This window comes from Pelecanus crispus, chromosome 12 (genome assembly GCF_030463565.1).
Source record: "Pelecanus crispus isolate bPelCri1 chromosome 12, bPelCri1.pri, whole genome shotgun sequence".
In the NCBI taxonomy this organism is placed as follows: Eukaryota; Metazoa; Chordata; class Aves; order Pelecaniformes; family Pelecanidae; genus Pelecanus; species Pelecanus crispus.
In genome coordinates this window covers 25325895-25341403 of record NC_134654.1, presented here as the reverse complement: position 1 = coordinate 25341403, position 15509 = coordinate 25325895, and the positions used below count along the sequence as shown (strand labels likewise).

The 15509-nt window shown below is 43.0% G+C and overlaps 2 protein-coding genes and 1 non-coding gene across 6 annotated transcripts in view; 1 reads left to right on the top strand and 2 right to left on the bottom strand.

The window, feature by feature from the left end:
* The window catches only part of BPTF (bromodomain PHD finger transcription factor), a 56827-nt gene extending 53512 nt beyond the window's left edge, over window positions 1-3315 (top strand). For 3 of the 4 annotated variants that reach the window (XM_075720328.1, XM_075720330.1, XM_075720327.1), the window contains exons 31-32: window positions 107-293; window positions 2355-3315. In XM_075720328.1, coding sequence (XP_075576443.1) covers window positions 107-293; window positions 2355-2391 — 224 coding nt within the window. In that variant the 3' untranslated portion in view covers window positions 2392-3315. Of the gene's footprint in view, window positions 1-106; window positions 294-1598; window positions 2335-2354 lie in introns of those variants that run through there. The other variant, XM_075720329.1, reaches the window with a different exon arrangement.
* A 4058-nt stretch (window positions 3316-7373) lies between these two features.
* C12H17orf58 (chromosome 12 C17orf58 homolog) lies at window positions 7374-12760 on the bottom strand. The gene is made up of 5 exons (XM_009485746.2): window positions 12697-12760; window positions 10168-10785; window positions 9965-10045; window positions 8161-8352; window positions 7374-7561 (listed from the first exon to the last, which is right to left on the bottom strand). Exons 1-5 carry the CDS (start codon window positions 12758-12760, stop codon window positions 7374-7376), a joined length of 1143 nt encoding a protein of 380 aa, XP_009484021.2.
* Window positions 12761-15274: 2514 nt separating this feature from the next.
* On the bottom strand, window positions 15275-15347 carry TRNAR-CCG (transfer RNA arginine (anticodon CCG)). Its single transcript has one exon. It is a non-coding gene; the product is annotated as a tRNA-Arg (tRNA).
* Window positions 15348-15509: the final 162 nt, after the last annotated feature.

The following is a 15509-nucleotide window of genomic DNA, read 5'->3' as shown; positions in this document are numbered from 1 at the left end:
GGAAAAGCAGCTAACCTAGATAGGCTTTGTGTCCCACCACCTGACAGTGTGAACTTCTGCTGAGGATGAAAATGTCTCACTTTAATAATCTTTGGTTTCTTTAAAGACCTTGCCACCATGGAAGAAAGAATACTGAAACGTTACTACAAAAAGGTCACGGAGTTTGTGGCAGATATGACCAAAATTTTTGATAACTGTCGTTACTACAATCCAAGTGACTCCCCTTTTTACCAATGTGCAGAAGTTCTTGAATCATTCTTTGTACAGAAACTAAAAGGATTTAAGGCAAGCAGGTAAGCTAAAGTGTTCCTAATCACAGATGTTCTGTTGTCTCCTAAAATCTCCTTAATGCTTTTATAAGCTTACCTTGCATTCATACAGGGATCTGCCTCTCCGTGCACTTTCCTGGACAACTGCTTTTCTTTTAAAGGAGGGGGGGAAAAAAAACTGTTCTGTAATAGCCAGCTATCATTTTCCATCAAAATTAAGGCTTAAATGTGATTTTTGTGGAGGTTACTTTGTAACGTTTGTTCAAAATAAGTTGTTAGATGCAAATTTGGGCAGTATCAGAAATGTAGAAAATTGGAATGACGCTTTAAGTTTAAGTCATTGCTGCAGAAAACTTGAGAATCATTTCTGGTCAGGACAAATACTGTGTTGTTCTGAGAACTGATAATGTTCTACTGTGCACTAAATAGTTTTCAGATGCTAGAAGGAGACAATCCCTCCATGAAGCTTACAGTCCAATGAAAGACATTAAAATAATTTTTACTACCTTCTCTCATTTTTTTAATACCTCGCCATATTTGAAACGGAGGGAATAAGTAAGGTTTAAAGTAGGATATGGAAAACTAATCACAATTCAGAATTTACTGTTTAAAACCAAACTTTCTGGTTTAATGTTTTTCTGTAAAAGGATCATTGTAGAGTATTTCCCTAACATAGACATTCCTGAAAAAGAATATGCAACTCTGCTACAAATTTTTTGTTGCTTGCCAATTCTGTCTCGTAGCACGTACATGTGAGTAGTACGGCACTAGTCAAATTATAACGTGGTATTTTGTACAGCTGTTCCTAAAACCAGCTTACTCAAAACACTGATGGAGTATGCAGATTTCTCCCGTAGCGCTGCTGTATTCCAACATAAGCCAACTGTAACCAAGTTACAAATGTTGGATGCCTTTCAGCGTTACTTGGAAATTGTATACGTATAGTAGTTAACTTGGTCCGTCAGACTGTAACAGTCAAAAGCGTAACAGGCTGCTCATCTAAGACACTCCTGCAGGATCATATCCATTCGTAATTAAATGGAAAGCTTCACTTTATATCCATTGTTGTGGAAGCTGCCCAATTTTCTGTACGCAATGAGAGTAGGATTGATAAGAAGGGATGAGATAAAAATGAATTAGCCCAGCATTTTTCTTTCCAGTTTAATATTGTATGAAAGATTTTTATCAGGTCGTTTTCAACTCATGTTTCTCTCATCTTGCTTTAGCTGGTTATCCAGCATTCACTGCTTGCACACTGATTTCATTGCTGCATCTTTATTTTGTTACTGTTTTTCATTTATACCATCCATGTTCTTTCTTTTCTTGCAGATTGTGATATCTTTAGTCTGAACTTTTTAACTGGAATCAGAACTGGATGTTGGGGTCACTTTCTTTTATTGTACAATTCGATGACATTAAACTGCCCTAAAAATCCAGATCATTTGTCTAAAAAGTAAATGTTGTTGGGTTTTTGGTTTTTGTTACCAGCAGTCATGCTGGTAAACGTAAGTGTATTAACAAAAAAAATGGTCCCATTCCTCAAATACTGTATTGAGAAAAAAAAGAAATCATCTTGGAAACCATGTATTTTATTGTTTTATTTTCAGTCACTAATAAAACTGTGAATGTCAAAGAAGAGTTTTGCTGAACTCTGATTAGCAAAAATGTTATTTTAACGTGCCTGTTCAGTTTTTTCTATTAAGTTAATCCAAAGACTTCCAGAATAAATTTAAGCAAAGTATACCTTATTATGAATAGTCACAATTAAAAATGCCTTTTTGCTTTTCTTTTGATGGACTACTACTATGTAAATATGAGAGTAAAACTGATTTCAGGCATTCTGGAATATTCCAGTGACACACTGCATTTTACAAGTACTGAAATATTGGTATCCTGTAGGAGAAAATGTGCTTAAAACTCAGAATTATTTTAAGGGTTCTTTTTTTCTGAAGGGGGAAAAAAAATAAATGGAAGTAACATGGTGGTAGTTCCCTCATTGTGATTTACCCTTGGCAACACCTTGCAGCAACTGTGTTCTCCAAAATGAAGGGTGCTTAATTCTTCGCTTTCTTCTGTATTCTGCAGGTCCCATAACAACAAACTGCAGTCTACAGCTTCTTAGAGTTCAGCGTGTTAACCTAACACACGAGCAAGAATCTGGTTGTCTGAAAATTTTTAATTAAGAAGCCAGATGTTTTTAGTCAGGTTATCCTGACAAGACTTGATGTAAACTGCGTTTTTATTGGTCACAACAGTCAAATTATATTCTTGGCTTATTTTGTCCAAAGGACAAAGAAATAAAAATCAGCAGCACCACTTTCTTGTCAAGATCAAATTGTTGTACTATTGTGGCAGAAGCAGGAAAACTTTGTTTTGTTGAAGGAGAGAGAGAAAGAGAGCAAGAAAAAAGATACAGTAAATGGGGTCACGTTTAACTCCATGGAAATGCCACGTCTGTTCTTCAGTGAAGAAGCTGGTTTAAAGTCCACACAGAAAACTTTGACTGTATTTATTTATTGTTGCAAAAAAGACGCTTTTTTATTGCTGCCCTCATTTGTCAGCTAATTATTTTTTCTTATAAAATCCAGCCCCGGTTACATGTAATCCATTCTGTATCTTAACATGATTCCTGTAGGTAAAAGTACAAGAAGACCTCTAGATGTCTTTTCTTTCTATGAAAGGAGCTGCTATGTACACATGTGCACACACACAGAACTGGGAATCAACAATGAGTTTATCATTCATGGTAGATAAAAACAATTAAGCTTGCATAAAATTTGGGCTAAGCGGTCATGGACTACAGACTCTGTTGCCTTGAATATAACAGTACCATTTGTCATTTACTCTGCACCAGACTGAAATGAGTAAAATCTATTTGAAGGTATCTTGTTTGTAAACATTTGTCAGATTCTAATTTTTTTCTTTTGTATTAAAATTCGAAATATGGATGTATATGAAACAAAATAAATGGAGATAATTGTTCTCCCCACAGATGTAGGTGTCTTTTGAGTGTGCGCTAATACGTTTGTAACGCTTTGGGGGTCTGTCAGGTATTTCCAGTAACGGGAGGGAAGCGGCCAAGGAGATCTGACTTTATTTTGCTCCAAAGGGAGCGTTTACTGCGTTTCCTTCTTAAGCAGCTGTTAGCCCTTTATAACATTTCTACGGTGGTGCCAAAATTACTGTAACAGATAACATGGTAGGAAGTATTTTGTGAAATGTCACTGCCCGCCGCTGAATTAAGTGCTGTTTTGCCAAGTACTCTAGGAATGTAAAGTACCGAGTGTCAGTGTGTCTTTGGAAGGCGTTCTGGACTGCTGCCGTGCCCCTGTGTGAGGAGCGCTACTGTGAGGGATAAATCGAAGTCACGAGAAGATGCAAACGGCAGATGACGTTGCTGTTTCTTTCCCATCTATCACTTTGACGCTGCATGTATCAGTGACTCGCTCCTATTACCTGTCCGTAGTTAATCAGCCATGGTTTGTATGCGGCTCTTCAACCGTTTGACGAGCTTTTGCACTAATTCACGGTTACCTTCTGGTCTACAGTGATCTGGGATTTACCTGATTTATGGATAAGTTCCTTTTGGGTTTAACCTCACACCTTGCTATGCAAGAACCTCTTCTGTTATTTTTCTTAAAAAGATGTTGCTACTGACCACACTTTCTTACACTTACAGGCTCAGGTGTACAGGTTCTTCTGGGATAATTTTATCTAATAAAAACCCGTGGGTTTTTTGTACATACAAATGTTGTCATTTAACCTATATGTGAAAATTAAAAATGATTGTTCAGTGTGAAAATGATAATCCATTTATGCTTCTTAAAGTTAAAGAAGAGTAGTTGCATTTAGGTTATGTTGTCCTTTGACGTTTAAAAAAAAAATGCTGCATATTGTATGCATTGTGTTTTTAATGCAAAAAGGAAAAAACTCAACTTTTAACAGCGTTTGAACATATCCTGCATCTCATCAAAACTTCACGGTATTTCTGTACTATTTATTCATATATAAATATATATATGACATCATTTAAAACTTTCCTACCTGTAGGCAATAGATTGCTATGTTTTTAACAAATTGTGGCAAACTGAAGAGTACTTTTTTGTACCTTACAGGACACGTCATCCTAGACAAATAAAGTGATGTGTTTGACATTGATTTGGTGGTGTTTCTAATGAAACATTTGACAGCGTTATCCTATATAGGTCTTGGCTTTGCCAGATTATATATAATTGCCAGTGACTCAGGTTGATTAAGGAAATGATCCATACGTGCAATTTAATCTTGCTGAGAGCCTCTTTTAGTGTTTTCAGTTGCCATTGAGTAGGTTGAGGTACTCTTCTCGATTTATTCATGGTGATCTTTTATAGTTAAATGGTGTTACTGAAAATACATCGCTCGTAATTAATACCTGCCTTCCTTAAAAGCATGGTAAGTTCATAAGATCTGTGATCTCTGTTCGGTCCTCCTCCTCTTTGTATTTTAACAAATTATTGCAACATTTGTTTCAAAATGGTCATACATTGTAACACAGATTTTGATAACGTGCGCTATACCAGCTTGATTTTCTTTTTGTCTCCTTGAACAAATTTGAAGCAATTATCCTTGGTCTCGATTTAGTTCATGCAAAAGTTAATGGGGATTTAAAGCAGAATAACAAGTTGGGCTTACCCAGAAGCCTTGAGTAAACCCCTGGAAAGACAAGAATACAACAATATTCCTGTAATCCTGGGTTTCTATGTATTGGCTGCGGAATTTTCATGCTTATCCTGCTGGGGAAAAAATGATTAACTGTAAGGTATCAAAATTACCATGGCTGCTAGTGCATGCAAGTGCCACCTTCTTTTCAGTGTGGTTAATGCTGTGAGGTTTTTGTAACAGTGAGTGCGAGATTGTGGAAATCCACTTGATCCTAGGAGTTCTTGGTTTTCTTCAGTACATTCGTCAGCCTGTGGTAAGCCTGGTAAAAAGTAACACCAGCAGTTCCGCTCCTGCTCCAGCTGTATTTCGGTTGGGCTGTGAAATACAGTGGCTCGTTGCTTGGCTCTTGCAATAACATTTTTAAAGAGCGACCCTCCAAGCAAGAAAGGAAAGGTAAGATGACTTTGCAACGCAAAAAGAGAACATAAAATAAATTGCTCTTCAGGCTTGCTTCTAGAGCAATAGCTGTATCTGAGAGCGTGGCGCAGACGTTGCGTGTCAGTTACTGGCATTTTACTCAGGCTTTGGATGTCATTAGCATTGGTATACTATTATTTATCTCTTCCGAGAGGCAGTCAAAATGAGATGCATAGCCACAGATACTATTTTTGTACCCACGCTTTGCCTGTTTTAGGTTACGATAATGTCTCAGGGGTGGGGAAGGGTGCTTAATTGCTGTTCTGGGCAAATGGATGACTGTAGGACTTGCTGGTTAGTCCCTGGACTTCAGTTGAAAATAGAAACAAAGAAACTCGAGATGCACATGTAGCCCTTCCTCCTTCCTTCTCCTGTCCCTCCCAGTCCACTCTGGTGCTTTGATTCATTGCCAGGAGCAGTCGTTGTGCCAAATCAAAAGCCCCCTCAAAGTCTCTAGGGAAAATTCCATCTATGTATGCTGTGCTCCTTGCGAAATCTTTCACGTAACAAAAGCGAGAGTGTATTTTTTTAGGTAGACACAAGCTAAGAGTAAATTTCTGTCCTGTAGTAACAGCCTTCTGGGTCCCAAAATGTATGATGTTTGCTCTTGGTATTTGGCTCCTGTTCCATATCAACAAATACTTCGCACGGTGCAACTCCACAGCCCATCCACTACTCCGAAGCTTTTCAGTGACGCTAAATCAAGCTGCAGACGTGTACGACGGGCAGAATCGCATTAGAACTACCTGTGCTTCAAAACAGAAAATGCTTATAGAAGTCACTGCTTTTTGTTCCAGGTCACATCATATATATCACTGTATATACGTATTTTAAGCTAGAGTGCTTTTTCCCATTTTTTTTTAATGTAAAAATATATTCTAAAATCCCAAGCCCACTTGCCAAATGAGGAGATGCCATTGTTTAATATCATTACATAATCTTTTTGGATCTTTCAGAACCCAGGAAATGGTGAACCCAGAACCCGATGAACATTTTATTAGCTTCTTTTAAAGACTTAACGATCTGTGAATACTGACTCTTGGAACAGCCAACATTAAGATCCCGTTTGCAGAGCTTTCATAGGTTCTTACATCCCACTGCATGAAAGGTACTAAAAGATTGTCTTTGATTGTAAAAATAACTTTACTGATGTGCACGTACAAACCTGGTAATATTTCTCATGGGAAAATGACATAGGGTACACAGTTCTAGGGCTGAGCTTTTAAGGAACGGGCAGCATAACCGGGCATACAAAATGTGCGTGCAATTGCATGCTTATTTTGCGTTCCTTGGCATGAACTTGTGCTGTTATTTGTAAGCCTAATTGGGCATTCGTGTTGTGCAGTTACTTGCTTTGCTTTCAGTTAGCGTATTCACATACTCAAATAATTACACAGCTGTTTTGTATGCTTCATGTGAAAATCCAGCTCCATTTGAAGAATGATGTAATTTTTAGAAGTAGTGTGGACATGTTTGAGGATACCAAAACGATACATGATACTAGTTTTGTTGGTTACTTTTGAGTCAAACGCATGTACTACTCTACGCAGAATTGTGTGAAAACACAATGCACGTCCTCTGTAGGTAAAGCCGCGGTATCACCTAACATTGGTTCAGGGTTTGAAAGCGCGGTTACTTCTTGCGTACCTAGAACGATGCCTCCGGAGTTTTAACTTTACGATTGCTACAGATTATTATGGGTACGTTACAGCAGGGGAGGCAACAATAATCCGTGGCTCTGAAAACAGCTGCAGCAAATTGAGGACCAGTTAATGTTCCCTAGGCTGACTTTTGTACTAAACTTCACAACGCGTAGGTACCTAGTCAAAACATTCAGTGTCTGCTAAAGCACAAAAACAAGCGTCCTATCGCAGCCAGTTTCAGAGGTGAGGAGAACTACTCCCACTCTTGCTAAACCACGGCCAGGTTTATTCTGGTAAGCGAATTCTGCTGCTGCCCGTGTCCTACACAGAGGTTACCGGAGCCTTATCTACACTTGGTGTGAGCCGCTTGCACTTTGCGATTCCTCTTCCTGTTGAATCTCTTCACGTAGCTGCTGCTGCTTCGAAGCAAGCCATCCCCCGGCCTCAGGCGCCCTCGCAGGAACTGCAGCAGGTCTGCAGGGATCTGTCGTCTCTTGTGGTAGATCCGACCCATCACAATGTATCTGCTGCCTGCAAAATAAACGAGACTTCGGTGCTACGAAGGAGGCGTGGATTCATTCACTGCGTTCGCTCTAAGGGCAACGGATTTATGAACAGACGTGAAGTTGTACCGTATAGAAATCCTGAACGTGTGGCTTAGCACAGCGGCACCCGAACTTCGTTGGGACTTTGTGGGTTGTGCTTGCAGGGAAATAATGATTTACTGTCTTGTAATGGAATTAGAAGCTTTTTGGGGGAAATACTGGTATTTGATAAACTTGCGTTTAGAAGGAAAACCGGACTACTTACAAAGGCATCAGCTTAAGCTCCTGCTTAAATTTTTTTTGCAATCCTGAAAACTCTTGCAATCATTTTGGAACTGGCTAAAGTTAAGAAAGGATTGCGCTGCTACCTGACTTCTTCGTGCAGTTGGTTCACTCCTGAAAATTTAGAGAAACTGGGAGGGAAAAAGCCCTCCAGTGTAACAGTAAATACTTTTTTTCTTTTTTTCTTTTTCCCCCCCCAAAAAATACCCCAACAACCCAGGATGAGCCTATTAAACTAGGGCAGACTAAAATTGTACTGCATGCAGGAGAAATAGTGGAATGGACTTAGGTGGAATTACTTACCAAGTTTAAAGTCTGGACACGGTTTACTGCAGTTTAAAGTATCCACAACTAGAATATGAACTCGGAAGAAGAAGCCATCAGGAGTAATATACAGGCGACTCATCTTGTATAATCCATCGCTGTTTACCAAAAGCGTAATCAAGTGGACTCCATTCCCCAGCCTTTCCATGTTATACACAATTCCGTTCACTGCTGTTTTAAGGGAGGGAGGGGAAAAAAGCAAGCATCAGATTACAGATCTTGGTGGCAACTCAGGGTATGTGTGAAGGCTCTCATTTAAAATGCTGCAAAGAAAGTGTTGGCAGAAATTCTTTGGCTGAGTAGTGGGCAGTCTTGAAAGCAGGAGCTGCTTCAAATAATCACGGTTGATAAGGTCATCACCTTAGTTTTTGCTGAGTTACTAACCTTGCGCTCTACAGGTCTGAGATGTTTCTTAGTGAAGTTTATAAAATGTTTCAAAAGAAAGTGATGGTTTAGTACTGTTTTCCATCCTGATATACAAAAAAATTGACATATTTACCAAACAAAGTAAAATTTTCAAATTTAAAACTTCACAACGAAGCCCAAAGCTAACCTGCTAATGAAATGCTTCAGCTTTTGAAAGAAAAGGCCCTTGTCATAGAAAGGGGCAAGGGCACCAAGTAGGCCATGTTCTGTGCTCAGACAATCACTTCATGCTGTCCGCCCAGTTTCGGGTTTTGACAAGTGCTGAGCTGACTACAGGAATCGGAAAACAAGAAACGTGTTAGGCAGGTAAGGCAAACAGGACTTCTGCAACTGGCGTTGCACCTGCCTCACTGAGTGAGAACTTGGATTCAGTCATTTATGCTTTAGTCTGCACTGGAAATGGAAAGATAAGAAAAGCGCTCTCTGATCGCTGCAATGGAACCCTGGCTGATGTGTTGCTCAGACTGTCTTTTTCCTACCTGTCTTTTTCAGTTTGAGACATGAATGAGACCGCTATTTGTTAAAGGCTGAAATACGCAAAGGTCAGGTCGCTATAAGGCTTGTGTTTGCCAGGAATGCATGAGAGTGGTAAAAAATAAAGAATATAGCATTTGTAGAAAGCACTTCCTGACTTCTCCATTTAGAGAAAACAGATGTCTCGTAACGTGTTTATATTCTACAAATGGAAACATCTGTTACCACTAGGCATGTATTTTCCTTATCTCTTAAAATACTGTGAGAAAAAGTTGGTATCTGTTTCACAACTTCGTAAGCACAAGGCAAGATTTCAATTGGAAAACGCTTGCTCTTAAACAGTCAGTACAAACATGCCAGGCTATTTTCTACCGTCTTCAGCTGCGTCAACTTGGACACAAGGCCTAAAGACATCGAGTCCTAAGGACTTCAAGGAGAATCCTCTATACAGAGAGAATCACAGGTTTATATTTCTCCGGTTCTCCATTTTACTTCCATTTGATACTTTAGCCCCCAAAATCACAAACTCGCTCTAAATAGTAAGAGGTAAGTAACACAGCTACAAGGTTTAATCTTAGAGTATCTAGAACAATTGGTCTTTTCAGTTCCATTGACCAGCAGCAAGGACATTGTCTTCGTCCCAGGAGTGAAAAGTAGAGGAAGCAGAAAAAGAGCAGTACTAGCCCAAAGTAGGGAAAGGGTAAGGTAAGGCTTGGTACCGTTTGTCGTAGTACATTTACAAAGCGCTGTGATGGGTCCTTTTAGCGTACTTAGTAATTATTTAACACAGTGAAACAGGATCTTAGAAGCAGACGTGAAATGTCAGTGATAGATGAACAAAGAAGGCACCCGCTTTGTCTGCATCACGGGGGACACAACTTACCGAATTCGCTCGCGCAGTAGGCCTCCACTTCGTCCCTCTCTTTCCTGCACTCGGTCAGACACGCCTTCTCCTTATCGCCATCTGGAACAGGCACACAGACTGAGGGGCAGCAACGGCCCCTTTGGGGATACATCATCCAAATTATGCCACCCAACCTTTGGAAAGCTCAGGATATCCCTTGCCGGAGCAGGCTGTCCCCTTACCTTTCTTCAGCCCGCCGAAGTCGTATGGCAAGCTGGTTGACTGGCGGTTGGTGACCCAGGAGGGTTTGGTGATCTTTTTCAAGGGATCAGGATGCTTATAGGGGATTGTCTTGCCTGGGCGGTTGAAGTGATCCAGCGTGTTAGGATCATCTGACTCCACTGCTCCAGAGTCTGGAAAAGGATGAGCCTCCACTAAGTATGTCATCTTTCGATAGGGAGACGCGGCGTGATGGAAGTGAGCCGACACTCTGTTGGCAGCCTCAGCCAGCCGTCTGTCCGCGTGCTTTCTGTTTGCGTGATTGAAGTCCAAGGAGGCAGGAGAGGACCCCTCGGTCGGGCTCTCCAGAAGCAGGGCCCCTCCATACTGCAAGAGGTGCTTCCTCAGCCCTGTGCTGTTTTCTAGAGAAGGCTTGGTGCGTTTCTTTTTGTCCGATGAGAGGGAGATGATTTCAGGAGGTTTTGGCCGCTGCAGGTCAGCGGGAGACAGAAGCCAGCGCTCTGTGTGATTCTCTCTGGTGCCCCAGGCTGGCAGTTTGACTTGGCCAGGCGCGGCGGCTGCTGAACTATACGCATCTTTGCCGAGAGGCTGACTGGGTTTCGCGGCATAGGGCAGGGATCCTACGTACAAAAAGAGAGCGCGTGAATTAGCATTTTAATTTTGTTTTTTTTATTCCATGTGCTTCTGAATGGGAAGTGCCCGGCAGATTTGAGGCTCTAGTCCATAAGTGAGGCCTCCAACAATATGTCAATATAACTGATAAATAGTTCAATAGATGAAATACAATAGAGCTCCTCATTCTTCTGTACTCAGACAGGGAAGGTCCAGTACAGAGAATGCAGCTGTGTGAGCAAAACACAGGAGATTTGCATTTTTACTTTATTATCGTTGCAAATGAAAAACATGACTTATAAACAAACCCTTTTCTCAAAAGCCTGAATCTCCAGGGAACATCGGAGGAAACAAGGTTCACATTGCCATTTGGGATGCTTGTTTAAAAGACCATGACAACAGAACTATTTGGTTTTCCCATCCATGGGATGCCTTATTGACAATGTCATCTGGACTCTACAGCGGCTTCGGGCTTTGAACGCTACTGAAAAGATCTTTATCCACAGATTTGGGTCTGTGACTTTTGCGCTACAGAGTTGTATAGTAGTAGTACCATAGTCTGGTAGCTAGGCTATCGCTGCTGAGTAACAATTATTTCAAGGCTTTTCTTAAGTTGAGAGGACAAGGGTTGAGAAAAAGAGAGGAAGTGTCTGGGAATCTAGTGAAAAATGGAAAGGCTTAATGACATTGTTCACGCAAGCCGGACGGTCACCTAGGCCTTTGTTTATACCTTCACCTTCATCGCTTGGACTTCACAAAGCGAAATGACTTCCCGTTTAGCCTCGGAAGAGACAAATTTCCTCTTGCAGTTCATTTTCCTTTTACTTTAGCCCTTCACTGCATGCCCTTAGTTAGCCAGCACAGTTTTAAAACAGCTCACCCACACACAGCCGCTGCCTGGGTGTTCGCTGTCTGTGGTTAGCACTGTGTAGGAGGCTGATCCTAACTCCTTATGTGAAAAGAGATATTTGACATACACAGATGAACAACGTCCTGGTTTATCTTCTATAACTGACTCAACCGCTGACCTTGCCACTTCTCCCCCTTTGCTCTCACCAGCTGCTGTCATGGGAAAGATTCCCTGATATTTGGGCTGGCCACACATAAAGTCAAAAGAATGTCCATGAAGAACGGGGTGGAAGAAGTCCAAGCTAAAGAAAGCAATAGGCAAGGGTGTGTTGGAGATGTTTCAATATTGAAGCTGTGAACTCCGAACAGGTGTTTTGGCCTTGGTTTTATAAGTATACTCTTCTACCAGTTTATCATGCCTTCTTAGTCATGGATTGTAACAAGAAATAGTTCATTTTTCTCTGTTCAATCTGTTCAGGACCTTGAGGTTTGTTCTCCTATACCAGCCTATTTCTGTCTCGCTCTTGCAACCTAAGACATACAACTGCAGCATAATTCACTCCTTCCCAATGGAATAAATGTGTATCTTATTTCTGTTCTATCAATGAGATACTTAAAAAAAAAAAAAAATCTGTTTCGGACAGCTTGCTGCAGGCACACATGACAGCACAGAGCATGTTGAAATAAATGAAGAAATCTGGAGTTTACAGGTGAGGGGAAGGAGACTGAAAGGGAAAGGTCACACGCAAATAAAAAAATCCCATATGCGGAAGCAAGTCAAACCTCAGTTGCTGAATGATGGCTAGCAGGATTCGTGGCACCAGCTTTTGGCAGGTGCTCTTAATTCTTTCAAATGCTGACAAACCAAATATTGCAATTTACATTCCCATCCCACAAACATATTGAAATGTTTCTTTCTTGAGCGCTTGCGCGACTACTGCTACCGCTTGCTGAAAAGACTACAGCTGAAGAGGGGCTGCTCGGGCAAGAATTTGTAGCAACGTGTTTAGCCTCCCCTGATACCAAAGGCAAATATGCCCCAGCCCCGCTTCGAGTGTTAACAGACTTACCGGCCAGTGCGCTGGAAGATGATCTAATGACAAAGCAGAGGAGCCAGAACACTCTGGTTGTCATTTTGAAGGAAAGTTTTTCCAGACTCAAAATGAACTGGAGTCTTTTATGCCCTTCCCCTGATTCATGCTAATGAGAGGCAGCCTTAGGGGAAACGGGAATCACTCACTGGACAACCCACTGGAGCAAGACCAAGCTGCTGCCGTCCCCGCTAGCCTCCCACTGCCCCTGCCTCGGAGGAATACACACGGACACCCCCTTCCCGTACGCGCGCAAGTCCACGCTGCCTGCAGTCACCTGTGCTTCTGCCAACGCCATACAGATACATGCTTTTAGCAATGGATTTTTATTTTCGGGGAGGGTCTGGCTTCCTATGGTGTTTTTTAGAGCAAAATCATACAGAACAAATACGGTTTTACTGCCTATGGAGAACTACGTTATAAAGCGCGATTGACAGATGCTGGAACGTGCATCGCCTCTGCGCTTCAGCGTCTGTAAAGGATGTGCATGACGATGAAATGTGTTTAGGTATTTCTGGCCACCTCCAGTTACACAGCTGGTAATCTTCTCTCTTAGTTTAAGGAACCCTTTCCAGTAATTCTTTTCAGACTGAAAAATGTAGCAGTTCCTGTCCAGTCCAAGGGGCAGCTCTGCTGACCACAGATAAAGCTTTATTTTTAAATCTGTATTTGCTAACATGAAGAACTCTGCAAATTTTCACACACCGAGCCAACTCCGATTTGGGTTACTGAATTAAGTAAGCTTATTCATAGAATCATAGGGCAGGGTATTGTTTGGGGTCATCTACTCCAACTGTGCCTCTGTGGTCTTTTGCTGGTGTGAAGATGAACTTTTCAAGCACATAACCTATCAGTACCAACTGAATATTCATATGCACTTAGAGACTGTCCTGAATGGAGCCCAAAATTAGCTCTTTTATAGCAAGAAGAACATTAGCTTTTCCACTAACTTTTGGAAATACTCAGTTTAGAAAAAAAAAAAAGGTTTTGAATTGCCAGCTGTTAACGAACATGCAGATGTTGGAAACAGCTGGCAAGTTACTACCCTAGTGCATACAGGAAAGTCAAACAACTGTTAATTTTGCATCTTGCACAACTTATACTTTTGCTGCTGTAAGATACAGACGCAAAATAACTCTTTACGATTGCCATGTTCCCTAAATACTCACAGTGCAACCTTCCTATGTTCTTAATTGAAACAGGTGACCTTGGTGCTAGACAAGATTTCCATTGTGACGATTTATCTCCCTAGCTGCTACTGGATGTCGTGAAAGTTGGTGAACTGGTTCATGCCTTTAAGGTGTAACTAACAACTTAAAAACCCTGTAAAAGCTCTATATCCCAGCTCCTGAAGCTCATCCCCCCAGCAGCAAAACTGCCCATCAGTAATGCCTGTGTCATGTGGTCCAGCTATTGCCTAGTTTAAACGCTGTTTTGTACTGCCTTAATTAAGCAGTTTAATAAAATTCTTAAAAGTACAGGGCTTTATCTCAAGCTGCTATGGGTGAAGATACAGAAACTTAGAATAGTGTGTAAACTAAATGAAATTTTAACGCATCTGTTAGTGTGTTACGTTTCTACTGCAGCATTTATTAATCCTTTTTTTCCTTTGTTATTTGAAACATTTTAATTCCAAAAGTATCCCAAGTAAGCTATTATGGAACGAGGAATTTAAACTAAGGAGTTGAGGTGAGCTCACATGTTCTTCACGTCCCTCATCTCCCGCTCAAGCAGCAAGCGAGAGAAGTCACGAGCGCGACATGCTCGTGCTGTTGAGGGCTGCGCTGAGGATGGATGGATGGACAGACGGACAGGTGCGTGAGCGTCCTGCAGACCTGCTGTGCTCCAGGGAGCCTTCTCCTTAAATTACTGGCAGTGTAACTCAACCGATATTAATGGATGACTACTAATGAGTTTTTCCAGACTCTCTCCTCGGACGGGACCTTGATTAAAAGGACAGCAGGAGCGTTTGGAGCGTTTCTACCATTGGAGAACGTGTGCCCGCAGCAGCGGAGAGGGGACAAGCGTTCCGAGCAGGCTCCCCGCTCTGAGGAAAATGGGGACCGGCCGCGCAACGGCGACAGCAGTCCCGCGCTCCCTCGCCCCTTTACCACAGCGGCTCTGGGGGACCCTCGGTGCGACCCGGAGCGACGGCCCCGGCCCCCGCGCCCCGGCCAGCCCCGCACCAAGCCCGCAGCCCGCCCCGCTGCTCGGGGACACTCACCGGCCGCGGGTCTGCGGCGGGCACGGCCGCCGCCTCCTGCCAGAGAGGGGCCCGGGCCCAGGATCCCGGCGGGAAGGAGAGAGGCGGCGGCGGCGGCGGCACCAGGGCCTGCGAGGGGCGAACGGCCCGGCGCGGGCGGGCGCCCCGCTGGCAGGGCGGCGGTTGCGGCTGAGGGAGCCTGAGGCCGGGCCCGGCTCCGCGTCCGGCCCGGCTAAAAGCGTTGGGGGGTGCGGGCGGGCGATCGCACCGGGCAGCTCTGCGCGGCGGGAGAGGCCGGGCAGCCCCCGCGCCGGATCTACCGCAGGGCCACAAAAAACCAAAAGGTATGCGGTACGACCCAGATGGGACTCGAACCCACAATCCCCAGCTCCGGAGGCTGATGCCTTATCCATTAGGCCACTGGGTCACCCAGCAAAAGCTGCGAGCGCCGCGCGGTAAGAGCCCCGCCCGCCCGGCGCTGGCCCCGCCCACACGCCAGCTGTCAGTCTGCCTGCTCGTCAGCAGGAGGCCCCGCCCCCGGGGGCGCCCTCCTTGCACGCCATTGGGCACGACGCTGGCCTCGGAGCCT